The sequence below is a fragment of the Sycon ciliatum genome, chromosome 1, assembly GCF_964019385.1.
Source record: "Sycon ciliatum chromosome 1, ocSycCili1.1, whole genome shotgun sequence".
Taxonomy (NCBI): domain Eukaryota; kingdom Metazoa; phylum Porifera; class Calcarea; order Leucosolenida; family Sycettidae; genus Sycon; species Sycon ciliatum.
Window position 1 is genome coordinate 89,742,597 of NC_088643.1, and position 27,851 is coordinate 89,770,447.

Genomic DNA, 27,851 nt, shown 5'->3' on the forward strand with positions numbered 1-27,851 from the left:
TCAGAATCTGCTTGTCAGGGAAGCACTCGTATTGTGCAAATGTGCCAAGGGAGACAGATGGACATAGAAATGATACCTGTACATTACCAAGCTCTATTGCTGTACTTCATCCACAGCCAGAAGTCTCGAATGATCTGTTTGTATACCTCTTTACTGCCTTTCTCTTCCGTCTCCTGTCTCTGCATGCTCTCTTTCTCTCTCTATCTATCTATCTATCTATCTATTATGCGCATCTAAAACTTGTGGAGGTCACGGCCCTCATTTCCTGGATTTGATAGTCTGTAACTCTCTGTGTGTATCTGTAACTGACTCTTTTGTTTCTGGTACTTACCTGTGTGCAGGTGGATGTGGCAGCTATCAGCTTGTTCTTTACCAGCGAGCATGGTGTACTCTTCCAAGATTGCTTCCAAATTGACAAGAACTGCACAGGTATTGCACTCTGAATTTCTTCTTTACAGTATGCTTGACTGCTTCTTGTCGGGGTGCTGGACTGCTGGTGGAGGACTGTGTTAGGACTGTCTTGGAGTCTTCCCTATAAAGGGGTCGTCACTGAAACAAACATCTTTTATTTTCGTACTCCCCCCGGCCACTCCGAGAAGAAAGCAGCTTGCTATGCTGGACGACGCAGAATGCATGCATGTTTATATACAGTGTCGGTCGAGTTGCGATTTTGGCTCAACCCCCCCCCCCCCTCTCTTTAATGAATGATGTTCGTTTCAGGGATGACAAAAAAACTTTGCGGCAACCCCGATCTTCTTGTATGCGTGCGGGCGCGTGTGCGTGTGTGTGTGTGTGTGTAACACCAGGCGAGTGTAACCTACATGTGTGCTTGCGTGCGCATGTATGTGTATGGGTGGGCGTGCACAACTCAATGTGTCTACTGTAAACCGTGAAATTATTGCCATGGTCTAATTTCTGCGAAATTCGCGACCGCGTAGAAATCGCGAAATTTAGACAGCGCGAAAAGGAGATCCATGGAAGGTGTAGCATGAATGCCACAGTAGCAAATTCTGCAATCGCAAAATTAAAACCTCGCAAACCTATCCGGATTCTGAAAACGCGAACTAAAAACGCCGCGAAGATTTCACGCTTTACAGTATGTGATCTTTCTTTCATGCTCAGGTCTCCTTGGTGTCTCAGCGCCATTCATCTATTTCTCTAAAAAGGTGGGTACAGACTGTGGGATCGATGTCTGTGCATTGAGTTCTTCCTGCTGTTAGTCACCTGTTCCTGTAGTGTAGTGCGTAGTGTAGTACATGTACCTGGTTGACACGGGGACGTTAGTCGATTTGTGTTGAACACCAAGACAAGTTGTGATGGTAAACTGTCCTCTGAAGTTCCTGTGCAGATTTCCAGCCGTCTGACTTCGATGTATCATGACCCGAGGCAGGTGACACTCAGTAGATTGCAGTTGGTTTGCGTGTCTTCCTCGTTATTGCTCTTCGAACGTATAGTAGAGGGCAAGTGGCATGCATAAACATCTGAGGATACAAATTTGCCCCTTATAACGGATTTCAGCAATCTAATGGCTTCATGAGATTGTAAGTGCCGGCAAGTGTCACTGTGCACCTAGCTGATTGCTGATCTCTCTCTCTTGTTATACTTGACGTTCTGTTTCCCCGGTACGTGCAGTATTCAGACCCTGCTGGACTCGATGTTCGCCAGGGCGTGGAGTCCGCAGTGGCCACGATTCCAATGCGTGACTTTAGTGACGTGGACAAGGCAGTTCTGGGCGATGCAAGCACATGCTCTGCTCTCCTGGACTTCAGCTTTCACTTGACGCTGGGCAACTTGGACGAGGCGTTCAGTAGGATCAGCAAGATCAAAAGGTTTGTTTTCGTCTGGGAGTGGAGCCATATAAATATGTGATGATGTCTTGTGTTGCAACGTTGCAGTTTGAGTGGAAGAATTGCAATTAACTTGCTCAGTCCCTTTCCATGAGTTGGTTCAGCCTGTTCCTCTCTTGACTGTGCGGGTGGTACAGTGCACACTTGATACGCGGGGAGAAAATGAAAAATAATACAGTAGAATTCCTCTAATCCGGACTCCCCAGATCCGAGCACTCCCGTCTAGTTACGGGCAATTCCTAATTACTGCCAGTATAAGTGTGGGTGTTTTGAAAGTCCACTCTATAATGGTGAGGGCCTGTAAAGAGTCCCAGTCTTCTCCGAGTTTCCTGTGTTTTGAAATTTGCCGTTCAAACTGATGACAGTGGCATATTCGTTATCCTGAAGTAAAATACAATATCAGCAACAACAACAATATCAAGTTAAATGTGTATACATTTTCTTGTGTCACTGCTTCTACAGCAATAGCATTTGGCAGAACCTGGCCAAGATGTGTGTGAAAGCACAGCGACTGGATGTAGCCTCCGCTTGCATCAGTAACATGGGAGATGTGACTGCGCTGCGTGCCATGAGAGATGCTAAGACAGGCGGCGATGAATCAGAGGCTCAGCTGGCAGTTATAGCTATCCACTTGGGAATGCTAGTAAGTTATTGTCTCTTCCCGATCCTTCGTATCATCGCACCAGTTCTTCTTTGCTACTGTCTCTCCTACAAGTATCTGCACAACATACTTTAAGTGCTGGTGTTTCATAATAGTTATTGTCGCAAAGGCATGTAGCCCATATAACATATGTTGCTATTGTTGACAATTTGTTGCTGCTGCCGCTGCCGCCCCTGCTGCTCTTGTTTGTTGTTGCTGCTGCTGCTGCTGCTGCTGCTGCTGCTGCTGTTGTTGTTGTTGTTGTTGTTGTAGGATGATGCTGTTGAGCTGCTCACCGGTTGTGGACGCTTTGATCTTCTCAATGACCTGCACCGTGCAAGGGATGACTGGGATTCGGTGAGACTCCGTTTGCTCGGTTTGCCTTTCTTTGCTTTTGCTTTCTTTGCTTTTTCCCTTTCAGTGTTGAATTTCTGACAGAGGTTTTTCCAGCACTCACAATCAGACAACTGGGGAGGACGGAAAGACATTGGTATTGGGGAAATATCGAAGGAGATGACAGACATGTTGAAGTAACAGTTGAACACTGAGAAAAAGACTAAGTGAGAGAGAGACAGACAGACAGAGACAGAGACACACAGAGAAACTAAGCATGCGCATGGTGGGATTAGTAATGATCGCAGTAACCGCAGGGACCTAACTACCCCGCTGGCTCGTTTGACGTAATCAAGTGTCAGTTCCGTGTGCTTGGTCATCTTTACTGAAAACACTATTGTGTATACATACTGACATACTGTGCAAACTTACATGTTTTGCTTTGCTTCTGTCTGGTTGTGTCTGCATTGATTTTATCCAGGCCGTGCGAGTGGCGCAGGACCATGATCCTATCCGTCTGCGCAACACCCACTATGCTCATGCCAAGCGCCTGGAGTTGGAAGGCAATACCAAAGGAGCTGCACAATTGTAAGAGGCCTGCCTTTGTGTTCTTGGCATGGGAGCAATTTTAATAGTACTTTGGGAGAGAAATAATATAGGAGAGAAACATCTAGGATATATTTTTCCTGTGCGATGCCAGTGGTGGACTTGATTGGCTGTATTCTAAATTATTGCGTCGCTTTCTGTACATTGTATGTGTGCGTCTGCAGCTTTGAGAAAGCGGGAACCCACATCAAGGATGTACCAAGAATGCTTGCGTCAAATCCGGCGGAGCTTCAGACATACGTCGCTAAGAGCCACAATAGGTACATCACCACATGTATGCCTTTCACCTGTGATTCGCCTGTGATTCGGCCTGTGATTCGGCCTGTGATTCGGCCTGTGATTCGCCCTGTGATTCGCCTGTGATTCACCCTGTGATTCGCCCTGTGATTCGCCTGTGATTTGCCTGTGATTCGGCCTGTGATTCGGCCTGTGATTCGGCCTGTGATTCCCCTGTGATTCGGCCTGTGATTCGCCCTGTGATTCGGCTATGAATGTTGCTATTTTTTTTGGTTTTTCACCTCAATTCTGATGATGGCTCCTGGCCGAAAATTTGATTGAGATACTGTAAAAGTACTCGGATGGTGAGCCAAGGAAAACCTGGTTTATTTGGTGGACTCTAACGCATAACTTGTGCCCCGCCATTCTCCTTGTTTCAATTTGATACTGTGAAACATGTTATTTTCGGTTTGAAAGCGTAGACAGAGGCATCTTGGCTGTGTGTATGTGTGTGTGGTGTGTGTGTATGTGTGTATGTGTGTGTGCTCGCTTTCATGGCTGTGCAGTGAGTTGTCCAGCTACTGGGGCTCCTATCTAGAGAGTATGGATGAGCTAGACATGGCTCTAGAGTACTACTCTGAATGTGCTGATCACCTCAATCAAGTGCGAATCCTCTGCTTCAGTGACAGATACCAAGAGGTAAACCTACCCCATTATGCAACAACAATTAAAGCAATAGTCTTAATCAAGAGTACATGGTTATGTACTCTTGTCGTAATCTATATTGACTTTCAATCACAGATAACTTGTACTTGTACACGGAAGCCTTTTTTTTTAAGTCTCCGATCAGGGCAGCTCCTAAGAACAGGAATCAGACAGTGTGTGTGTACGTGTGTGTATCCATCTTTTGTGTAATTACCATGCCACTCTTGCTACGCTTCTGAATGCATGAGCTGTCGTGTTTTCTGTATCTCTATCTTGTGTTGTTTGCCTGATCAGGCTGCAACTGTGGCTCGTCGCAGTGGTAACAAGGCTGCTTGCTTCCACTTTGCAAAGCAATGTGAACAGGCTGTAAGGCTGCTGACCAACTTGTTTTCATCTAGAATAATTATTTTGCACGAGGGCGAATGTCCGATGTGTTTGCTGTCGTTCAGACTAGGATTACTGCATGTCTGTGTTTCTATGTCGAGTGGCGATCACAACTTGCCTTGGACTGAAAGCAGCTAAGTGCAAGTGTTGCAAAAATGGAAGTTAATGCTACGTGCAATGTGTATACAGTCAACTTCACATATAACAACACTCGGTGGGGTATCAGAAAAGTGTCCTTATGCCCGAAGTCTCATTATGTATTACAGTTAGAAGGGACTTTGCTCTGGGCATGGACATACTGTCATTATTCGCGAATTGTCGTTACAGTATATCCGCAGTCATTATTAGCGGAGTTGACTGTACTCTCGTAATCTATGGGGAAAGTTTCATCGGTGAAACGTGTTTGCCCTAGATGGTCATTTTTTGCCTTCCTGCATACTTCGATATGTGTGGAATGAAAAGATGGCATATTTGAATGTCAGCACAAAAATCAGCTCCTTCTGCTTGACCCACTGTGTTCTGTCTCTCATTTTCTCCGCTGTTTTCTGTATTAGGAAATGACATCTCAGGCCGTCGAGTTCTATTCTTTGGCCTTGGCATACACGAATGCAATCCGTGTAGCAAAGGTATGTGTTAATACCCCCCCCCCCCCTCTCTCTCTCTCACTCTCCCTCTCTCTCTCTCTCTCTCTCTCTCTCTCTCTCTCTCTCTCCCTATCTATCTATCTCTCACTCTCTCTCTCTCTCACTCTCTCTCTCTCTCTCTCTCTCTCTCACTCACTCTTGCATGTGCACTCCACACTTGGCTATGGTATCAATTAATTCACACAGTCATTGTGACCTGTTGAACATCGTATTGTGAAGTGGGGCATGTTAATTTCTTTTCCATTACCCATGATCTGATTTCTGGGCATTATCGCCTAGCAATGAAGTTTTGCTACCTGCTAAAATGTTCGCTTCAGGAATGTCACATGGATCATGAACTGATGGGTTTAGCTCTGCGCAGTACGAAAGAAGACAAGGTGGAAGTTGCTGAGTAAGTTACCGTCGCCTGTCTTTCCTTGCATTCAAATTCTGCTACTCTAAACGCACTTCTTTTCAGTGGTGTTCAGTGGTGTGTTGCTGATACTTGAAGTACATGTACTATTGTATTCAGTACCTGCTGCCGGTATGTCTCAAGTTCTCATGGAATTGGGTGGAATCTAATTTTAGGTTGTAGGTATACCACCATTGAGTACTGGAAATTGCAACCTACCGAATAAACTCTGTGATTACTGTCCATGAAGATGTGCCTCCGCTTGGAGAACAGGACATGTGCGAGGCAACTCAGCAACTTGCGCAGCAAACCTAGGCCGTTTGACCGTGATCAGCTTCCAATCTAAAGTAGATACCATAGGAGTACTTGCATAGCAAGTGTGTGTGTGTGTGTGTGTGTGTGTGTGTGTGTGTGTGCGTGCGTGCGTGCGTCTGTGTGTGCGCGTGCGTCTGTGTGTGCGTGCACGTGCGCGTGTGTGTGTGTGTGTGTATGAGGAGAACACCCACAATTGGAACAAAAACGACTCTCTTTTTCCCCTTGTACACTGTGTGTCTGCTTGATCTGGATGAGCTTGTGTGAGGTATGCTCCCTAATTTGGTTTCTCAAGATTCGTACTTCAAAGTAGGTTGTCAATGTTAAGATCTTGGTCTTTTTCACACGGTTCAGACTGGATGACTCCTTTTAGGGAGGTAAACACTCAGCTTTGCAATTGAGAAAGCTGCTCTTGCTCCACTTGCTGTCAACTGTAGGTACTTTGACATGAATGGAGTGCACAGTAATGCTGTGATTCTGTACCAGAAGGTAAGTCATGAATACAATGTCATGTACACACATTATGTGCACACATTATGTACACACATTATGTGCACTGTACATACTATGCACACTATGGGTACTGTAAAACATGTAATTTTCGGTGTAACTTTAATTTCGGTGATTTCGATAGAGAAACCAGGCACCTAAATTTAAGTTACACCTAAAAGGCACTAGAGTATGCACTGTATGTGAAGGGAACGCTGGTCACCTAATTCTAAATTACACCTGAAACCTGGCAGGTTCCTGCCACCGAAATTTTAATGCACCTAAAATAACATGTTTTACAGTATGTGTTCCATGTGAGTTCTACTAGTTTCTTCTCACGATAATGTACATCAATGTCAACTCTGGCGAAACTAAGTTCCTGTGCTGTTGTGAGTGGAATCCTGATATTTCAATTTGCATCCTGAATAGGTTACGATAGCGTCTCCACCTATCCAGATAGTCTCTAAGCTTCTGAAGTGAGCACCTACAGACGATAGCCATGGTCCCCAGTATGTCATGCTCTGCCCGTGTGCATGCAATGACTAATGCCATACCAAAGCCAAACCTGAATCATCCTACAGTAACCTTGTGACAACCTGTTGTATAACACTATTCCTCTCCCTCTCCCCTTTCCTCTTATTTTTTTCACGGTATTGATGCATCTAGCTCAATATGAGTAGAGGCCAAGACCTGAGGGTCGGCCGAGTACACTAGGTCTCACCAACCTTTTGCTCCTCAATTCTAACCAGATTGGAGGCAATGTGCACTCGTAGAAAAAAAGAAGAAAAAAGAACAACTGGCGAATAATGACACAATCTTCTGACCCAGTGACCCTTTGACTACATATTTTGAACCTAGCAAATAGCGACATCTGTATGGCATGTACTCTGCGTGTGTGTATGTTAGTGCCCAGGGCAGTATTTTCATGCTGAACAATTCGTCCAAACGCTGCCTGTTTGATCGACGAGCTCCAACACACTGTGTCTGACCTTGTTGTCTTTCCGTTAGGGTGGTGCTGTGGCCAAGGCTATCGAGCTGGCGTTCAACTCTAAGGAGTATGATGCACTGGACAGCATAGCGGCTGACCTGGATGACGACACAGACCCAGAGCTGCTGATGCGCTGTGCTGACTTCTTCCTGTCCAACGGGCAACACGAGCGTGCCGTGCCGATCTTGGTGTCAGCCAAGAAAGTAAGTCACGTTGGTATTACTCTGCTGACACTGTGTAATGTGTAGTGTGCATGGACATGTGTGTGTAGTGTGCAGGTGCTGAGTAGTTATGAGGCCAGTATCATTACGCTTATTATGTAAATGTACCTAATTCCGACCATTTTGGCACTGGCCTGAAACGCCGAAACACTGACAAAAAACTTCCCAACAGCTGGTGATGTACATGTACTAGTATTAGTACCCGTTATGAAGACTAGCATTTTTTATAATTATAGTGAGAGGAAGCCTCTTGTACGGGCAAAACTCAAAAACAATGTTGCACAATCATGTACGCATGAATGTCAAAACTAAAAATATGTTTTATAAAAGAGCGAACAGTGACGGTTGTACTGTAAAAAGAAAAAATTGCCTGAAAAAATAGGACTAGTATTGTGCTTGTGTGGTCATGTCACATCTGTCTGATATGTCATATCCTTTCCTTTTGTTGTGAATTCATTTGTTGTACGCTGTGCACAAAGTGGGCAATGTAAATCTGTACTGAAAGATTCTAGATGTTCTGCTTGTTGAGAGCACCAGGTAACTAAGGACTGAATATGCAGGGATTGCCTGTACAGATATAGGCAGGTGGAAACAGTGCAACATAGCTACTGTACGCAATTACACTCCCTCGCCTCGGCTTGGTGGAGCACTTTTTCTGGTTAGCGTCAAACTGTCTGCCCTGGTGCAAAGCTTGCTGTGTTTATCACAGTTAGAACACTCTGACTTTGATGTGTTGAGCCAGTTCAAAAATGATTTGTCATTCATTAGACTTCACTGCGATCGGTTCGGCCGGTCACTTGTGAGTTCCGCTGACGAGATCTAACAAGGTCGAAACAGCTAGCTGTCCGGAGATTGAATGTGTACTGTGTATGTGGATGTCCTCTTCTTCTGTTTGCCTTTGTGCAGTATGTTGATGCAATAGAACTGTGTTCCAGGCACCGGATTGAGCTAACCAAGGAGATGGCGGAGAGAATGACACCGCCAAAGACGGGTGCGTTTTGTGCGCAGAATTTCGTGCGGTCAAAACTGGCCAGTCCAGCAGTCTTGCTGCATGAACTAATGCTGGCCCTTCAACTTTGTAGCTCAACTGGATCTAATGCGAACAGGTGCATGACAACATGTTACATGTCAATATTCTTACAAGGTAGCACCAAACATCTGCCTATAGGGCCATCATTAGAGCAAGCTGCAAGCCTTGCACTGTTTTGGTGAAGTGTGTGACAAACATCAGATCTTACAGTCTACTGCTCAGCAGATAATGTTGATGGACGGAGACTTATTGTTAGGAAACACAAATTAATTCCACCGAAAGGATCACACCCCATTACCCTCTGTGTCTTGACTTTTGTGTCCAGATAATGAAGTTGAGAAGGAGAAGCGTAGAGTCTTGTTGGAGAGGATGGCCATGTGTGCTGAAGAGCAAGGCTCATTCCAGCTAGCATGCAAGAAGTTCACACAAGGTGAAATGCCTATCAAGGTCAGTATTAGAAATGTCCCCACTGTCCTCACTGTCCTTATTGTGTGAAAAGCCTCTTGCACGGGCAAAGCAAATGTGCTTACATGTCCTTATTGTTGTCATCACTATCACCTTTGTTGTTAGTGTATCGTACATGTCGGTTTGGTGCACACTCAAGTATTACTCTCACTAGTTACTGTCTTCCGGCGGAGGTCAGCAGGACTGGCGTTGTCTGTGGATACTGTATACGGACATCTGCTCTTGTTGTGAGCTACATGTACTGAAGTAGTATCTCAAGTATAGTGTGCCCTAGGCTTCAAAGCACCTGTACTATTGCTAGCTGCAGATCTTTGAAAGCATCTGCATGCCTGCCAACCTTGGCAAACCTGAATTAGGGACAATGAGATACCTAGCTATGAAAATGTGTACAAATATAGCTGTGAGGCATGTGACAAATGCACTTTTGGGTGCCTATTACCACCCTCGATATCAGGATGGTCCTGGCCGAATTGGGATGGTTATCAGGTATGCATCTGCAGACCTATTTTAGTGGATAGTACCTTACCACACAGCACCCTTATACTGTTCAGCTAATGAAGTACAGTACAATACAATACAGTACAGTAGCATGCTGTGTTCCTTGTGTAATCTTCACTTTGCTCACTAGGCAATGAAAGCCCTCCTGAAGCACGGCAAGGTTGAGACAATCCTACTGTATGCCAATGCCAGCCGGAACAAGGAATTGTTCTTGATGGCGGCCAACTGGTTGCAGCTGCAGGGCTGGCATAACGATCCGTCCGTTGTCACTCACATTGTGTCAATGTATACCAAGGCCAGGGCTCCAGAGCCACTGGCTAGTTTCTATGAAGCCTGTGCTTCGGTAAGGGACGTTCTATTGCACGCTGTTTGTATGTGCACTTTCAGTCTCGCACCTGCATATCAACTATGTGTGCACCCTTGCTGGAAACTGCAACCCTGTCGTATTTGCTTATTGGATTATAGTGCTTCTGTTAAAACGTCTCACATCTGCACACTGTGTGTTTTTAGTTTAATGTGTGCTCTGTGCACTATACTCGTATAGACCAGGGAGTCGTAAAATACCAGGGAGTCGTAAATTTTACAACTCCCTGGTATAGACCATATAAATATGTACATTGCAGGAAAAAATGTCTAACTATTCGGACCTTCTAATTTTTCGAACATGCTACAGTGCGCCAAAGCACTATGCTTATGGCAAAAATGCTCCTGTTATCACGCAAAGTTGCATTGTGCAGTGTAGACATGCGGTTTGCATGGCTTGTGGTGGGAGGGTGGTGACGACACAAGCAGAGTAAGGGGCCGTTTACATGAGAAAAATAAGCCCGGGCTTATTCAACCCTAGGCTTACGATAATCCCCCCTTGATCAGTCACCCAGTCATTTTAGAGAGCGCGTTTACATGGTCAGGCGGGCTTATTCAGCTCGCCCCGAGCTGAACTAGCCCTACCCTTGACCCCCGAGCTTATCCAACCCCCAGGGCTTATTTTGTCATGTAAACGGTCAAGAAGGGCTTATAAGCGAGTTTTTCCGTATTTTTCGATTTTGCCTCGTGAACCTGAGAGAATGTGGCCGTGGACAGTGCGTCTCTTTTATTTATTTCTTGGTATGTTTTCTTCTGGTTTTTGTCCAGTGGAAGGTCCTAGCCCATCCTTCACCTTCTCGAAAAATAAGTGACAATTGGAAAGGCAGTAGAAACCTGAGCCGGCATTTCTTGATCCAAATTTCATCAAACACGAACATTTACCACTGCGTTCATGTGCGATTTGAAAAATATAATGCGCGCAGAACTCGCAGTCACTCACCTGAACTCAGCCCCGTACAACCGTCATGTAAACGGTTGAAAAATAAGCCCGAGGCGAATAAGCCCGGGCTTATTTTCCTCATGTAAACGGCCCCTAAGGTCATTCGCTGTACACATGTACACACGTGTACTTGAACCGTGTGGTGTTGTGGATGTGAACACGTGCTGTAGTGTGAACTGGATGAGTACCGGGACTACGAGAAAGCAATGGGTGCCCTGGAGCAGGCCGTGCGCTATCTTCAGAAAGCCAAGCGCAAGTCTGATGACGTCGTCACCCTGGAGTCACGTGTTGATTTCCTGGAGACCAGAATTTCCCTGATGCGCAAGTTTCTGGAGACAAAGGCGTAAGTTTCTTTTCCTCTGCCTCTTTAATAAACTGGTATTGTTTTATTTTGCCTATCCATCTCTTTCGTCTGCATGCTACATGGTATGGTTGTTGCACCAGGGCAAACAAGGGAAAACAAGGATGCTGGGCGGTTGTATTCGTTGAAATACATTAGCTCACTTAGCTGTACTTCGAAGTACATACAGGCATGATACAGCACAATGTAACATTGTACTGTATGTACTGTTGTATGGGTTGGACACATGCGTGCGTCCTGACTTCCAATCGCTCGCCGTGTTCCCCCTTTGAAAATATCCCCTCGTCTGCACGCACTCCCCCGGGGTTCTAGCCAGGTCAAAATAGTAGGGGGCGAGCATGGAAAACAGTTACCCGTAATCCATCTTTTCCTATTTCCAAAATTGTCTTGCCATGCCAAATGCACCGTACGGGGGCGAAACCACGACTTCACCCCAGACGAGTGTGCCTTTATATAGTAGGCGATTCACACGACAGGCAAATCCACGTTTGTCAGTTGCCTGCAGGAAGTGCAGTTCACACAGCCGCGGGTGGTGGCCAGAGCTCCCGAGAGTACTCGGCGTTACTGTGGTGATACCGTAGTGAATTGGAATGAGTACCCAAAGGCAAAGGCCAAACAACCAGGGTTCAAGACTACCGTACGATAGTACGACCTCACAGGCTCATAACTGTAAAAGTGCCCGCCGATAAGTGCAGCCGCGGGCAAAAAGGCCATGGATACTTTTGATTCTCACGGACAAATTTTGGTCGCCCGCATGAATATCTCCATGGTGACTTTACTGTAAACGTGGATTTGCCTGTCGTGTGATTCGCCTATAAACCCTCTAGTAGTGACTACCGACTGCGTTGAATGGCATGAAAAAAAGTTAAAAAACACAAAATTCGACCAAATCAGTAGGGTGTGGCTAGAACCCTGCTCCCCGTTTGCTGTTGACACTGTAGTATCTGCTGTACTCATGGGAGTGTGAAGACTGAAGAGAGAAGGTAGGAGAAATAAGAAACAAAGGGCATGATGTGAAGAGAGAATGAAGTGCACTGCTCTACATCGTCTACATGGCAAACGACTCATTTTCGCCTTTGGGATCCATAGTCACGGCAACAGGCCTGCATGGGCTGTATTCAGGCAAAGAAGTTGAGAACGACCCAGTGTCCTTTTGAATGCAGCAGGCGTACCACTGCATGTGTGCTCAAATAGCAAGCTGTGATCGTCTAGTGGTTAGGACCCTACGTTGTGGCCGTAGTAACCCAGGTTCGAATCCTGGTCACAGCACACTTTTTTTTTCTTTTTTTCTCAAGACGTGAAACGTGTTCAATTCCCAGAGAAAAGGACCAAGGCAAAACTGTTGGTGAGGGAGGTTTCGCTTTTGCTAAGTGTACGTCTGTATCATGCCAAATCGTAGCTGAATATCAAGAATATTATAACAGTACAATATTTTGCATTTTGATGCTAGAGAGAAGTGGTCTAAATGTATACTACTGTGGTGGACATGGAAATCCAGTCGATTGACCGGGCCGGCGCCCTCAGCGCGTACAGAATGTTGAGTGCACAATCATGTAACGTTTGTTGATCCGATGCGACCAGCAGCGCGTAATACATGCATGTGTGTACCATGGTGTACTGCTTACCTAGTACTAGTACTAGTACCTGTGGCTGCATGGCCAGCGCCTTCAGGCCGCTAGACGTGCGACCGGATTTCCATGTCCACGACAGTATAAGCCTCTTTTACGGGCAAGATAAACACAATGAATGGAGATGCAAACCCAGTACAGTAGAACAAAGGATTTTGAACCCCAAAACTTTTGAAAAACAATACTAATGTGTGCTGGAAACTAGCCCGACACCGTCCGTGTGTACCTGGTATACACTGTGGTATGTGACCAGTACAATGACACTACCTAACATGGATTGAAATTAGAAAACAAGACCTAGGACAAGGTCTAAATGTATCCTGCCATCGCAATTGTGTGTTTGTCTCCTTTTGTGAATTTCCTGTCTCAACCTTTTTTCTGACCTCATCACACGGAGCACACGACTGATAGCACAATAATCCCGGTGTTTTACACCCAAACCATTCCCTTGTACTTGAACAAATGTGGACGTTGATTCCATATCAACTCCATTGCTTATCAGGTACAAAAAGACGAAAGCTGTGAAGTCCCGCTAACTAGTGTAAAACAGAAGAAACTGAAAGTGGACGTCAATATTTAAAAGCGTACAGTCAACCTTGCGAATAGTGACACACTGGCCCAGGACGCCAGCCACTACAGTGGAGTGATGCATAAAACCTGTGAGGCAGTAGCAGCTTGGATATCAATTGTGGGATGCGTGCTGCACAAACTGTATGGTATGTGTATCAGGGAGGTCAACCTTTTCGACTATCCCTTGCCAATGATAATGTTGGGTTTTTTCCTGTCCTGTATTGCTAGGCTGATGAAAACGGATCCGGAGGCCAGCCTGGTGCAGTGCAGAGCACTCATTGGTCAAGCAGATGTGGAGACTGCTGTTGCCTTCGGGGACATCTACTCCCTCATGGTTGAATATTATGCACAGAGAGGAGATGCTCGAGAGGTGAGGAACTACTTCATTCTATCTGTTTGGTAATGCTTAGCATGCTTGAACTTTGACTGTATGTCACATAGCATGTGTAGCATTCCACTCATCCACTCATCCACTGTCCACCAACTCTATGCTGTTACTGTTGTGTATCACATCACCAAATAATTTGGAAGTTAAATTATCCTTCACTGCCATGTCCTCTGTAACTTCAACTCCAATTCCATGCAATACAGCATCGAGAGTACATACCCCCCCCCCCCCCCCCCCGAGAGTGCGCAACTCTATTAAATTTTATCAGTGTGGTCCCTGTGGTGACACTTAGCCCTAGGCATTGGGCGCGTTCAATTACCGACAGTTCTGTCCATTTTTAGATTTCCTTACGATGCATGCACTGTTCGATTACACAGATTTTCTTTGTCAGAGTCCACGGACTCCACTTCCGTCCATTCTAAAGTGAAAGAGCGGCATTTCTAATTTTCCTGCCAGATACATTTGGTGTACACTTTCTTGACATCACGCATGTCTACCGCATGTATATTGCTGTTTTTGAACGAGGAGTTGTACCGTAAAGCCCCCAAGAGCCCCACCTTGATTTTACAACCAGGGAAAGGACAATCGTATGGCAGAATGCAGCAAAGTTGAGAACCTCTGTGTACTTAGGTCCTACTCAGTATGTTTGTGTGTACTTAGGTCCTACTCAGTATGTTTGTGTGTAGAGCTCGCATCCGCCGCTTCAAGGTAAACTGAGTACGGAGTGACTGCACAACGTGCAATGTGTTTGCAAGGTCCATCTTGTATGACCTACAGACAGGAGCCCACCTCCGAAACACGACCACGAAAGGGTGGCGGTGGGTGGGGGGGGGGGGTGGGGGGGTGGGGGGTGGGGTGGGGTGGGGGGGGGTGGCGGTGGGGGGGGGGGGGTGGCGGTGGGTGGGGGGGGGGTGGCGGTGGGTGGGGGTGGCGGTGGGTGGGGGGGGGGGGTGGCGGTGGGGGGGGGGGGGGTGGCGGTGGGTGGGGGGGGGGCTCTCGCGGTACTTTACGGTATACATGTATGTAAATTCTTTCCACGGTTTCACACTCCAGCCAGTCAGCCAGTTGTTCATTCACATTGCCGTAATCCACTCATTCTGCTGGTCATTCGAGAATTTTCAAACCTGGGTCCAGAACTTGTAATAATTATAACTCGTCCATTGAATACGATCGCAAGACTATTGAATTCAGCACATTTCTTTGAGCGCTACACGAGGTTGAAACTGAAAATGGTGTTCTGTCGAAAGTAGAGTGCCCTGGACCATAGCAAGGCAGGCTGCCACCATCTCCAAATATGGCAACAAGCAAATACATCATGTCATGTACACTGTATGACGAAAATGTACAGAGCGTAAATGGCCTTTTTGGAAATGTCTCTTTCTTCCTATTTTATCGTGCAGGCATATGAGTTGATGCAAGAACTCAGTCCACTGCTGTCTGGCCAGGACATGGCCTATTACATTCCCCTCAGTATCATTGAGAATGTGCATCGTTCCCTTGGCATACCGCTTGGCCGTGGCCTGGGTGGTGATCGCGGTGCTGCACAGCGTGGTGGCGCAGCCGCCGATGCACCCAGCGATGACGATGATGATGACATTGCCGATGAGTTGGGCGTGTGAAGCAGTTAACTGCACTCTGCTGTGCGCGGCTGTGTGTTGCAACTGATCCTGTGCAGTCTGGACCTGTGCACCCCGCAAGCTTCTTGCCTCTCACTTCTGTGACCAATGGGTTTGAGAATACAAGGAGATGACACCATCGATGTTTCGTCATTTGGTCGTTATTATTAAGCCTAGTAGCTTTTCCAGTCACTGTGAATGCTGCTCTCTATTGTTCTGCTTGTATTGGTGTGGTCCTGTAGTAGTTATCATTATATTTGGACTATGAGTGAAAGTGCAATGTTTTGTTCTTACCGGTAAGCCATGAAGGCCTACAGTTAGGTAAAAGGTAGAGAACTGCATGGGACCTGGTACAACATTTTGAGTGCACAATGGTATTACCGGTATTACAGGTCTGCACTGTCATTCATGACCTTGCTTTTTAATACTAGTACTTAGTAGCCCTTTTTTTCTAACCAGTAGTGATTTATCTCAAAACTACCAGAATATTTTATTATTATTCTTGTTCTCATGTTGACAAGACGCAATAATGGTGTCAAGCTGTGCATATGCAGATGTACTGTTATCAGCACTACAATGTATTTTTAATACAGCTACAAAAGGAGGACTAATTGCGCTGTAAGCATTTCCTATAATATTGTGTCGACATTTATGTGTAAAATGTTATACAATGATCGTAAGGCACACAACGAAAGGGAAAGAGCATTGCTACGTAGATTCACTGATGAATGTAACAAGAAAACAGTTCTGAACAAATCCTCTCTTTCCCATTCGTTGTGTGCCTTGCGATCATCGTATAACATTTTACACATACATGTCGACATAATAATTATTATAGGAAATGCTTACAGTGCGATTACCTACTTGTACTTCAAGTAGCTATAATAATAATTATTATTAAAACTGCTGTCTCCGAAATGCTTGTTTACAATGTATTTGTCTTTTTGTTTAAAGTTTTTATTGCAGTGACAAGATTTTGTTGTAATGTTGAACTTGAAGTGCTAAGATGGATACTGCTAAAGCTCGTGTCATCCCGTAGTCTACTACTACATATGCCACCAACTTGTAGATCTACCACCCTCGGTCATCCAAATCCGTGTCCACGTAACCCTCCCTCACAACCTGATCGAATCCTCACACACCGAGGTTGATGAAATGCAGTCCTGTAGCTATTAAAACAAGCTTCAGACACCAGGTTTAAAATTCACCAACATTACTTGATGTGAAGTATGCAGAAAACCGAAACTGGCAAACTACAACATGACAATCCAATAGTCAAAACAACAACGACAAATAAAACCGATTGAGGGTCGACCAGCAAGATTAGATAATTCAATGTGCTAAAACCAAAAGCATAAAATGAACAGATAAATATAATACAAAATGTACAGTGCTAAAGATGAAGGACAGAGGAAGTCAGGGGTGACAGGAAAAGCTTCACCATGGCCGATAAGATGGGGGATATTCCAACAACAAACAAGCCAAGACACTCGTCCTGGGGACGCCATACAGAATCAAATATCATCGTTACACCGTACAATCAACTGCTGACAATTTCACATCACACAAGAACGATTAGCACAAAAGACGAAGAAGACAGGCACAGAAACCACACGAAAACTACAGCCAAAATAAGAGAAGGAGAGATCCTAGATAGGATGAAAACAGCTCGCAACAAGCAACTCTGCACTAGCAGCTCGCAACAATGAACACCCCACACGATGCTTCACATGATACAGCAATGTTTAAAAAAGCAGCAACAACACAAATGTTGGTAACTAGAGAGCAGCTAATACAATTGCTGTGAATAAGCCTGAAAAGCAGACATGTGAGATTGAAAAAATGGCTTGTAAAATATATACTTGAATATAAGAAAGCAGACAGCACGAATACACAGCAATCAGCAAGTTTTAAACAGAATGTACAATAATTACTTCAAACAGGTACGAAAAATATGACGAGAGTATGGCACCAATAGCACTATCCCGTCCTTTCCATTCATACATACACTTTGGCAACGGAGTCTGCCCCACAACTACCTAAATATCCTAATGAAGGGTGGAATGCCACGCCGAGAACAGATTCATCACATTTCTTGCGGTGCGATGTCATCTCCTGCACACATGTGCGACCTTCTAGATTCCACAGACGTAAAGAGCAGTCGTGACCTGAACAGCGAACATAGGAGAATACACATCATTTATACAGTAATAATAGAATTGACAGCACTATGTACAGCACAATCCATCTAAAACCCTAGACATACTCCAATACACTGTAGAAAGAATAAGGCAACAATGGAAACAACAAGAGGTTCTACTCTAAGAAATCACATAGCGAACAGGTGTCCGGGTTAGAATCTACGGCTTCGCATGTTTTTGGGCCCAGATTTCTACACGAAAGCTATTGGCAGAGATGAGGTCCTCTACACCATGGCACACGCAAAGAAAATGTGCACAGATCTGCTGCGTATCCCGATCTCCCATTCGGATTACGGGAGAAAACTTGCCAACATTTGGGACAGTAAATTCCCATTACACATTCCATCTGATTCACTGCATGAACAGAGAGCAGAACTTCTTTTTGATACGCGGAGCCCTAGAACTTGAGTACTCAAATCTTCGTGTTGCGATCCCGTCACGTAGAGCAGAATCTCCCTGATAACTACAATGACATGTTGCAGCCATTAAGAATGAAGTGAAGCACAAAAAAATAGGAAACTTACTACCAGTTAAAAGGTAGAGTCCGGCACGGTCGATAGCTAAGCTGGTCACAGATTCTAGATGTGCCACCATGCTGTGTGTCACTTGCCCTGTGAAAAGCAGCATGAAAAAAGACAAAACAAGTCAGCAATGAAGATTCTAAGCAAAACACTACACTGTATCACCAGTTCTACAACGATACACTAGTTATTACTTATTCGTATTCCAGGCTATATATATATAGAGGGTACCCACGTGGCGGCGTCAGGTCATGGATGTACTACACTATGCACACATTCACAATCGATCATAGGCGCGGAAGACCGCGCTGTGGATAGTATGAGGCGGGTGGTGCAGCCACAGGCATGTCTTGCAGCAGTGTGCAACAATTGATTGGTAAAGTACGGTTATCAATACATGTATCACTTTCTGTGACACGGCATGCGGCATGTGATGAGCTATGGCCACAACACACGATTCAAAATCTGTTTTAATAGTTTCTGCAACATCTGGATACAGTGCATAGCACGTGCATCCAGTGTAGACAACTGTTGTATTCCATGGATGTGTTGTGCGTCGCACGTAGAGAAAGTTGAAATTTGGTCAACGTCTGGGACAGTAACCTTGCGACTCCATGCGATAGGCATTTCCCTGTCGCAAGTGCCGTATGTCGAACGTAGCATCGTTGTGAAACTGATGAGGCCTGAAAACTACAATGACATGTTCCAGCCATTCAGTTCGTAGTGAGCTAGTAGTGCATAATGCACACATCATGCATGCAGTACTAACCAGAGCGATTATCGAAGAACTGAATCCGCCGATCCTCTGTGCCAGCTATCGTCATATCAAGCGTAGGATGGCAAGCAATGCAGTTTATCCGAGTATTACTACTGGTCGATGATGAATCTATGCGACAAAGCAGAGGCACAACATATCAAAAAGACAATGAAAAGACCCACTCCCTTCACAAGACCAAAATCATCAGCACATAAAAAGCAAGTTCTTGGAGGCAACACAGGTAATGCAACTAAAGTTAACAGCTTTTCAATTAACATAGGAAGTAGCAGTGGATCACAACGGTGCTTGAAAATATTCTGATGACACATACCTGACTGGAAGAGGCAGACAGACTTCCCCGTCTCATAATCATATATGACAGGTTGTGACGATGTGTAGCCCACTACAATCTGGCCGGGTTCATTGGCTACAAAATCCACACAGGTGGGTGTACCAACGTTGCCTAGGAAACACAACAAATCATAGCCAATATTTCTTAAAGGACTAACAGTAACACACACATAACACACTGTTGCAATGACACTCATGTACCGGATTTCCTTGAATAGCCGCCGCAGCTTGTATTGAAAACTAGCAAAACGGGCCCGGCCCTGAAACATAGTTGTATGTCACAATGTACGTGCTGTGTGCGTATTCACGTACGATGCGCACTGTGGAACCTTTGTTGTCCAGCTACACCATAGGCTAGTGCATCTTTATTTCTTTTCCTGGTGCATTAAAAAGAATATCATGGCGAAGGAGCTTGAGGGTCAATGAGGGTCGACAAGCAAGTTAGTGGGCGTCGGAAGGTATTTTTAGGGTGGTACGGTCAGTCATCTGAAGTACAGTTTACTCGTGGGGGAAGGGATAGCGGAGCCGAAAATTTTGGAAATTTTAGAGTCGAGATCAGTGTATTTTATTGATTCACGGTGTACCTAGGGCAAAAAGTGGTACGGTCAATACCGTAGTGACCGTACCGTGCCCGACGCCCCTGTAGTTGCTTGTTCAGCAGCAGCAGTCCGTCATGGCGACGGGGATGAAGTGGAGGAGCTTCAAGAAGACGTCGATGCTGAAATTTTGGATGCAATATTAAAAAAGGACGCCGCAAGTTTTGTTCTCTGCTGATTGATTTCTTTTTCTGCGTTCGTTCCTTTCACAGTGCCAGTGCCCACGTTCTCCTAGACAAGTTCTCCGATCTGAGTTCTTGGTTTTGTACATTTGACAATCCTTAGTGCGTCTTACGTTTCATCCGTTTACTTTGTTTGCGTACTATTGTCTTTTTTTGGTGGTCGATAAAATAACTCGTCTTGCTCTTCGTTATGTTGTGAGCGGTCATCATCATGGCGTGTTCGATTTGTCCCCTTCTTTAGATCGCATTTGAGTCCTTTGTCCAAAGCGAGAGCAGCACTAGCTGCATGTGAAGGAACATGACATCGTAGCCGAAGTTCATCTCGTGCTGTGAAATTGCGTATGAATTGTGAACTGCTCTGCACTTGTGTACAAATAGCCCTCAGTTCAAAGAAACTGGCGGCGCTTATTCAAGGCCGGCGGGTGTTCAAGGAAATACGGTACCTCCAGTGAAACACCAGAACGATCAGTGTGTTTCCATTCAGACGTCTTTCAAGATGAAAATGACCGTAGCTTTACACAATTGTACACATGTCTTGTTTTCAAGACCGGGACTATAGAGATGGACAGAGGGAAATAGAGCACATCAGGCTTACTTGTAGGAGGTGTCAGTGTTCTCATCAGGTTTCCTGACATCCAATTCCAGATTCTGCAAGTACCATCACTCGATGCACTGGCAAGCAATGTGTGGCTATTGTGTACGGCCAGGTCCCACACAGCATCTGTGTGACCTGCTAACGATATCCGATCTTCTGAACTGGTATCTAAATAGCAACCAACACATACCATGGAAGAGTTCTTATACACATATGAACAAAGTACAGGCATTCATCATGACAAACCCAATATAGAAAGCTGAGATACAAGAGTTATTATGCGCTTGTCCGCGATGACATCACCAAGCAAGCTTGGCTAGTCTTCGCAAAAGCCAAATGAACAAAAGAAATGAGGAACGAGTGAGGCCAATGAGGTGAACACACGCGTGCAACTGCAGAATAGGCAAAAGGAATATACATGTAATAAGGTAGTCCACTGTCCTAAACACACACACGACATGTCAACTATTTACTTCAACAAATAAAACTGGAAACGGATGAATACAGGAATCATGACAGCTGACGGTACATAGTGGCAAAGCGACATAACACGAGTATACTGTACATGATAGTATAATTCTACTGATAAACTACAGCCGAGAACCACGTAGTCGAAAACTAAACAACATAGGTAAACCATTTGCACATGCACAGACAATTTGAAAAAAGGTTCGAACGTTCACGGCTGTTTTTTCGCGAAATTTGGACATTTAACAAGATGGCAGCCAAAAGTCTCGATTGGGCTGGATCGGCAAGGAAATTTGAATTTTCAAATTCTCAGCAGCCGATTTCGCTGTGGTTTTCGCTCAATTTAGAAAGCTACCAGGCCAGGTTTACCCGGAAAACAGGTATTCCGTGTTCCTCTTGAAACTAGCTTTCCGCTGGTACCTCACATGGCCAACTTCCTCGCAGGAACAGTTTGTTCCGCGTTGCACAAGTCAAGCCTTCTTTCTCGCTCGTTCCTTGATTCATCGTTGACATGCCTGCCTCAAGAAGCCCTTTCAGAAGTTTTCCCAGTCTAGCTTTCAGTTTTCCCAGGTAGAGGACTATCTTCTGGCTATCTTCATCAAGTTTTATCACGTCCCGTGCACAAACTTCAGGTCCCGTGCGTGCGATGCTGAGCTACCTTTTCATGCGATTCAGGGGACAGATGGCATGGCGCTGGAGTCGCTGTTGAGTCCAGGAGGCCGAGGCCTGGTGGAAACTGCCCAGTAGACATGTGGGGTATTGTTGAAAAAGGCAGCAAGCACACAGATAGCCCCGAAATTGTGATGTAGATGTGCGTTTGTTCGAGTGCATATCGGCAAATTTGAAAGTTGCACCCATGATCCCGACGAGGAGAAGCTGAAAATCAGTGCGTGCGTCAATATCCAGACTACCAGGGATAGCTTGGAGAGGTTCGAAAAGGTCAGGATGCTGGTTGACCATGGCAGGAGTTCCTTTTACCTTCCTTCTCTCTCAAATTGTCTGGATATTGAGTATCTCGCTCGAGCGCTTTCAAATAATAAATCCTGGTTTGACTTGCGAAATCGTGGAACCACACGGAGAGTGACATGAGTTTCATCCCAAAACGCAAACTCCCATCGTATTCATGAGGTTTGCACCGCGTTACGTAAATCGCACTGAACGACTCCATATGATATTGTTAGATGTCCGTGCGCGAACAGCCGTGCGTTCAGGAAAAAGACATTACTTGCATGACACATTGGCAGGATGAACAAGGCAAACTTCAACATTCTGCAGCCGTTGCGTGGCGCATAGAAGAGTGCTGCATGTATAAAGCATAACATGCTCACACCCAGAGAAAACTACTGCTCTCACCAAAAGGATCGTAAAGATCGCCGGATAACGAATGCAGGGACCACCGGTAGATTTGCCCATCACCTCCACCACTCACGCAGTACTGGCCGTCGTTTGTACACTGAACACAAAGGGCCGCACCACTATAGATGAGAACACACACACACACACACACACACACAAACAGCGGTCAGCAGGTACTAGTAATGTCTATCAAAGCCCATAAATTTAAGACAGCACTGTACCACGTTATCACTAGGCTGGAACGCTCAAACCTATTGACAAAAGCAACTAAACAGAAACCCTTCACTGGACCGGCCTAGCTCGCCAATGAACGCTATACTGCAGGAAATCTTTAGGAAGAAACAGATCAACTCACCGATGACCCCGAAAGGTGTAAACAGGCTCAACCTCTGGTAGAGCGCTTTTCTTGGGCTGAGTTGCCTTATCCAAATTCCAAAGCTTCAAGGTTCGATCTTCTGAAGCCGTTACAATGCAAGGTTTTGTTGGATGAAACGCCATAGATCGGACACAGTCAAAGTGACTCCTAAGTGAATGCTTTAGGTTCCACATCTTCCGACGCGCGACTAAATTCGTACCCTGCGTCACACATACACACAAATACATACACACACACACACACACACACACACACACACACACACACACACACACACACACACACACACACACACAGGGGCACATCACACAAGTGTGTTGTTAGAGTATGAAAAGCAGAGAAGCGCACAGGTGCAGAGCTACAGAACACTGGCAAGCAAGGCTAATGCTAAACTATGACCTTAATCATCAATCACATTCGCGGAATCTGAACTATTGAATCTACGCTACCACATGGCAGAGTAAAAAAAAAGAACAAAAGACAAAATGCGCAATTGCTAGGTTTTTTTAGTTCATCCAAGTTTCCAGCCATGATTTCAAGCCCGTTGCTGACTGAACAACAGTAAAGGATGTGAAAGCATTGCTATTCTCAGAAAGAGGTTGTGTCAAGTAGCCAGCAACGAAGGACCATTGCTGTCCGATTAACAACTGAAGAAATAAAGCTACAAAGGGCAATCCTGTCGTAGTATTCAGGCACTGTGTTACACTAAGTTGTACAGTGCTGGCAACTGAAATCCGACCCCCTTGGCGGTGCGGCGCCAAGGGGGTCGGATTTCAGTTGCCAGCACTGTAGTACGTTTCATTCTACAATGAGTACATGTACTGGAAGCGTATACATGCGGTGTCCGCTTGACATCATGGTTGACTGGGCGCCGGGCCACTGCCTTCCAGTGCCCATTTGGCTCATGTGAACGAAGCCGGGGGCAAATGAACACTAACCTCTACTGCAGGCTCTGACTCGCCAGGGACTGATAATCCAGCCAGCTCACCCAGGCCCAGCATCTCCAAGTTTTCTCCTGTACTTGAATGCGCTACAACACAGTACATCCAGTACACAGTACACACACACATACACACACCACTATAAGAGCCAAAGCGACAGCTATACAGACAAAATACACCTGTTTGGAAACAGCAGCAGCACCTATAGAATTTAGTAAACGCACAGAATTGTGGACACATATGCATGCACACTCGAGCTTACGTGCAGCTGGTGCTGGTGTCGTTTCTTGCCCAGCAAGCAGCGAACCTAGCGAGCCTGGACCTGCACCAGTGGGACTAGGCTCGTCTTCGGCCGGCATGTTATGCATCATTGTCTTCAGAGCCTTGCGACCAGGCCGGTGCCATTTCTTAGGCAAGTCCAAGGAAGCATCTTCTGCATGCCGTGATGGTGACCCAGTGGATGGTAGAGCTGGTGTTGGCACACCATGACTACGAACACCAGTGGCAGGGACCTCAATTCCATTAGTTGCATCACTAGCGCTTTCCTCGCCGCCCATGTCATTCAGAAACTCAAACTCTGCCATGACATCCTCAGTACTAGTCTCCTCCAGTTCAGCTTCAACAGTAACATCACCAAGAATGGGATCATTGTCCTCCTCCTCATCATCATCTTCGTCATCACCATTGTCCAAAAACTTGAACGAGTCTTCAACAATATCACTCTCCACTTGTCCACTCCCAGCAGTTGAACCATTGATCTCTGGCGTAGCCTCGTTCTGATCATGCATAGGAAACTCTGGACCATTCGGTTCAGGTTGGCGGAACGGACTGTATGAAGTCAGAGGGGAACACGGTCTGTAAGGAAGCACAGAATGCAGAACAAAACTAAGAAACACATGATCCCTCTTTTTACATTACCACACCTTGTCATCTTGCACGCTTGGCCCATTAACCCTTTCCGTGCTGGCCCCCTTTACTCCAGAAAACTGCCTTTCCAGCGCACTGACTCTCCTGGTGTCGTTTTCGCGTGCAGGTCCGAACGAAGTTTTCTCTCAATTCAGTTTACCCTGATGGATTTTCATCATCCTGGGCTTGTTGGAAAGATCAGGACAAGCGAATCCATCCTGGTATCTCTCAACTCAATATGCACAGCGGTGCAACTTCTACGTCCTCTTGAGGCTACCTCACGATGCCTTGGAAAGGCACAGGAACTCCATCTCACATTCTTTTTTAGTTTCTTCCTCCAGGTCAGCCGATTTTCACGATTCAAACTGCGCTGCAAAGCTGAGATGGAGCTGCAAAGCTGACATGCTTCCGCTGGTGTCCATTACGTATTTGCTGTTCCAAAGGGAAATCCCCTGGCACGCAACAGAAAACTGCGAACGCGTGAACAAAAAAATTCACGATCACTCAGCGCCGTGAATTTCGTGTTTACTCCGTCGCCGCTCCGTCAATCTTTCTCCTATCGCAAAGAACTTTATATCGCTGGAAAGCTGAGCTCAATACCTTTCCAACGGTGTATCGATTGTCGCGATAGACTTATTTTTGACAGAGTTACGAAAGTGTGTACACTGATCTATGCACTGCGATGTACTGCGCAAATCGCATGACGTCATTAGTCGTTTGGCGTACAGTGCGCATGACGTCTATAGACGTCATTAGCACGGAAAGGGTTAACACACCGCCAAAGGAAGGACACTTTCGCTAACAGTAGTGACAAATTACTCCACCTTCCTAACAGCTTCTTCACTCATTCAAACTCTCACAGCAGGTTAGGTTGACGTTGAATGAGTGAAATGCAGCACACAAATGATGCAATGTCGGTCGGCATGACAGAGGCTCGATATGAAAACGACCTAATCGACAAATTCTCCCTTCCCGAGCCTACATGCAGATCCGTACACTACAGCTTATGTACTCTTGTAAGAGCCCCTTTTCTGCATCAGTAAGAACTGAACCATGAAGTCTCTGGTAAGTGGTGGTTGTAGCTGCAAAATTTGCCAAAAAACACACACAAGGTACAAACAAATCTATTTATTTGCCACGCCCATACATGTGATGAAAATAGGGCAACAGCCCAAACGAGAAACTACGCGAGAATTACCGTGTGTGCTCAACTCCTGGTGGAGGTGAAGATGTAGACGTTCGGCTAACATGAGACGAGAAGGGTGAACCTGGTGTTGCTTGAGGATCCACACCTGTTGGATACAGAAATTGCCTGGCACGACGAATCTCCAGCATATTGTCAGTACATCCGACTTCATGTAGATACCTGGAGCGCACATGTAAAAAAAACTAGGTTATATTATACATGTATACAGTCATGTACCACCGCTATTTGCAGGCAACAATGGCAGGCCCTTATGTGTATGTGCATCCCGCACGATGCAAATGAGTAAACCATACTGAGAATGAACAGCATGCATCATATGGCGTGCCCAGCTCCTTACTGCAAGAGTAGTTGTCGACCTGGTCGCAGTTCCACATTTGCTCCAGCATGGTTTACAGATGGCCCAGGTGGACCTATTAGACAAAAAAAACATGAAGTGTATACTTTCACAGCCAATACAAATCACTACGTAGACCTACCATTGATGAATCACTCCACCCAGAGCGAACACCAACGGTACACACTATGTTCAACATGTAAACTGTTGTGGCACTTACAGGAAAAATCAACGTGATTGTCATACAATCATGTACAGTGTACATTGTGAATGAGTCAAAAATTCAAAAAAATATTTCACAGCGCATACCTTCTTCGGAATCGGTTGGCTTCTCTGGATGTGCATATGGCGGATCTTTTCCATACTTCAGTTTGTGATAGCGTTGTCTGAACAATTTGCGACACAGCACAGAGGGGTCGTCATCTCAACTGAAATTTCGAATTGAAATGAAAATATATTCAAGAATTTTCTTATTACCTTTCTTGATGCAGAGCATACTCCAGCATTTTGATGCGTCTCATCAGGTCATGCTTCAAGTTTTCCTGCCCTTTTCTCTCGCCTTGCAGGAACGCCACTCGAGCCTACAAAGGAAGCAGATACATAGGGCTGCTCTCATACATCTGTGAATTGCTAACAGCTCAATGAGGACAAAAATTCAGACCTGCAACTCCGCTCGCTCCACTTCCCAGCGAGCTCTCTCGCGCTCAAACATTGACCACTCATGTTGGATAAACTGAACAACACCTGGCATAGAATACTGCTGCGATCCACCTCGAGAATCCCCCTCTTGGGGACCTTGAGAGAGCTGCACTTCTTCCTGGCCCTCCATGTTCATGTTGTTGCCATTCGTATGACACTCCTTTGAAGTTTGCACATGCGCGCACTTTGCGAGAATGGCGCGAAGAATTGAAGTTTTTTGTGTCGTGCTCTGTTTTTTTCCTCCTGGTGGATTCTTTCGATGGAAGTGCAGTCTGTAGTTTCCCTGCAAATGAACGCGTATCCCTGTCCGAGTCTAGTCACGGTGCAAGGTCAATGGAGTCCATTTCACGAACTTCAGTAACTAACTTGCCAGATCTACTGTAAAATCTAATTCAAATCAGCCACAGTGACCGACTGCCGTCTTTTTTTATACCGTAAATCTCGCACACTAGCTTTGCATTTTGCATCATTCTGAAGTGTTGAAAAATGAAAGGCTAGCCGGCAGCAGGTATGCGGCGCAATGACATTATGTCAGGTGAAGCATGAGTAGATCTACTGGAACTGTGAAAGTAACTTACTACAATAATAGCTAATGATCTTGAACTGATCGACATATCGATCTCTCTCTCCTCCTATGGCCGAGTCGGAGATCCAACATTGGCAACAACTTTGAACAAGCAAAAACATCTCGGAAATTTTACATGATTTTCGTGAAACACGTCATGA

General features: G+C 45.5%; 2 protein-coding genes and 1 non-coding gene across 3 annotated transcripts in view; 2 read left to right on the top strand and 1 right to left on the bottom strand.

Moving 5' to 3' along the window:
• Nucleotides 1-16,656, top strand: part of LOC135806323 (intraflagellar transport protein 140 homolog) — a 35,524-nt gene extending 18,868 nt beyond the window's left edge. The window contains exons 15-33 of the mRNA XM_065320493.1: nucleotides 342-429; nucleotides 1,123-1,166; nucleotides 1,633-1,829; nucleotides 2,310-2,490; nucleotides 2,761-2,844; nucleotides 3,302-3,408; nucleotides 3,591-3,686; nucleotides 4,209-4,341; nucleotides 4,642-4,713; nucleotides 5,286-5,357; nucleotides 5,693-5,766; nucleotides 6,516-6,567; nucleotides 7,576-7,758; nucleotides 8,683-8,767; nucleotides 9,132-9,253; nucleotides 9,900-10,112; nucleotides 11,243-11,415; nucleotides 13,860-14,001; nucleotides 15,420-16,656. Coding sequence (XP_065176565.1) covers nucleotides 342-429; nucleotides 1,123-1,166; nucleotides 1,633-1,829; nucleotides 2,310-2,490; nucleotides 2,761-2,844; nucleotides 3,302-3,408; nucleotides 3,591-3,686; nucleotides 4,209-4,341; nucleotides 4,642-4,713; nucleotides 5,286-5,357; nucleotides 5,693-5,766; nucleotides 6,516-6,567; nucleotides 7,576-7,758; nucleotides 8,683-8,767; nucleotides 9,132-9,253; nucleotides 9,900-10,112; nucleotides 11,243-11,415; nucleotides 13,860-14,001; nucleotides 15,420-15,638 — 2,337 coding nt within the window. The 3' untranslated portion in view covers nucleotides 15,639-16,656. The remainder of the gene's footprint in view (nucleotides 1-341; nucleotides 430-1,122; nucleotides 1,167-1,632; nucleotides 1,830-2,309; nucleotides 2,491-2,760; nucleotides 2,845-3,301; nucleotides 3,409-3,590; nucleotides 3,687-4,208; nucleotides 4,342-4,641; nucleotides 4,714-5,285; nucleotides 5,358-5,692; nucleotides 5,767-6,515; nucleotides 6,568-7,575; nucleotides 7,759-8,682; nucleotides 8,768-9,131; nucleotides 9,254-9,899; nucleotides 10,113-11,242; nucleotides 11,416-13,859; nucleotides 14,002-15,419) is intronic.
• On the top strand, nucleotides 12,631-12,702 carry Trnah-gug (transfer RNA histidin (anticodon GUG)). The gene has a single exon. It is a non-coding gene; the product is annotated as a tRNA-His (tRNA).
• Nucleotides 16,657-16,786: 130 nt separating the features above from the next.
• LOC135806324 (striatin-like) lies at nucleotides 16,787-27,470 on the bottom strand. The gene is made up of 14 exons (XM_065320494.1): nucleotides 27,088-27,470; nucleotides 26,904-27,007; nucleotides 26,736-26,812; nucleotides 26,430-26,502; nucleotides 26,084-26,251; nucleotides 24,242-24,834; nucleotides 23,977-24,068; nucleotides 23,018-23,238; nucleotides 22,660-22,781; nucleotides 20,839-21,006; nucleotides 19,446-19,577; nucleotides 19,127-19,243; nucleotides 18,361-18,447; nucleotides 16,787-17,803 (listed from the first exon to the last, which is right to left on the bottom strand). The coding sequence occupies exons 1-14, from the start codon at nucleotides 27,259-27,261 to the stop codon at nucleotides 17,634-17,636; spliced, it is 2,298 nt and encodes a 765-aa protein (XP_065176566.1). The 5' UTR covers nucleotides 27,262-27,470; the 3' UTR covers nucleotides 16,787-17,633.
• Nucleotides 27,471-27,851: the final 381 nt, after the last annotated feature.

Coding starts and splice junctions, on each gene's coding strand:
- LOC135806324 (XM_065320494.1), bottom strand. CDS start 27,261: ATGAACATGGAGGGCCAGGAAGAAGTGCAGCTCTCTCAAGGTCCCCAA. Junction 27,008..27,087: donor TGGAGCGAGCGGAGTTGCAG/GTCTGAATTTTT, acceptor CTTCCTTTGTAG/GCTCGAGTGGCGTTCCTGCA. Junction 24,069..24,241: donor GACACCAGCACCAGCTGCAC/GTAAGCTCGAGT, acceptor ACTGTGTTGTAG/CGCATTCAAGTACAGGAGAA.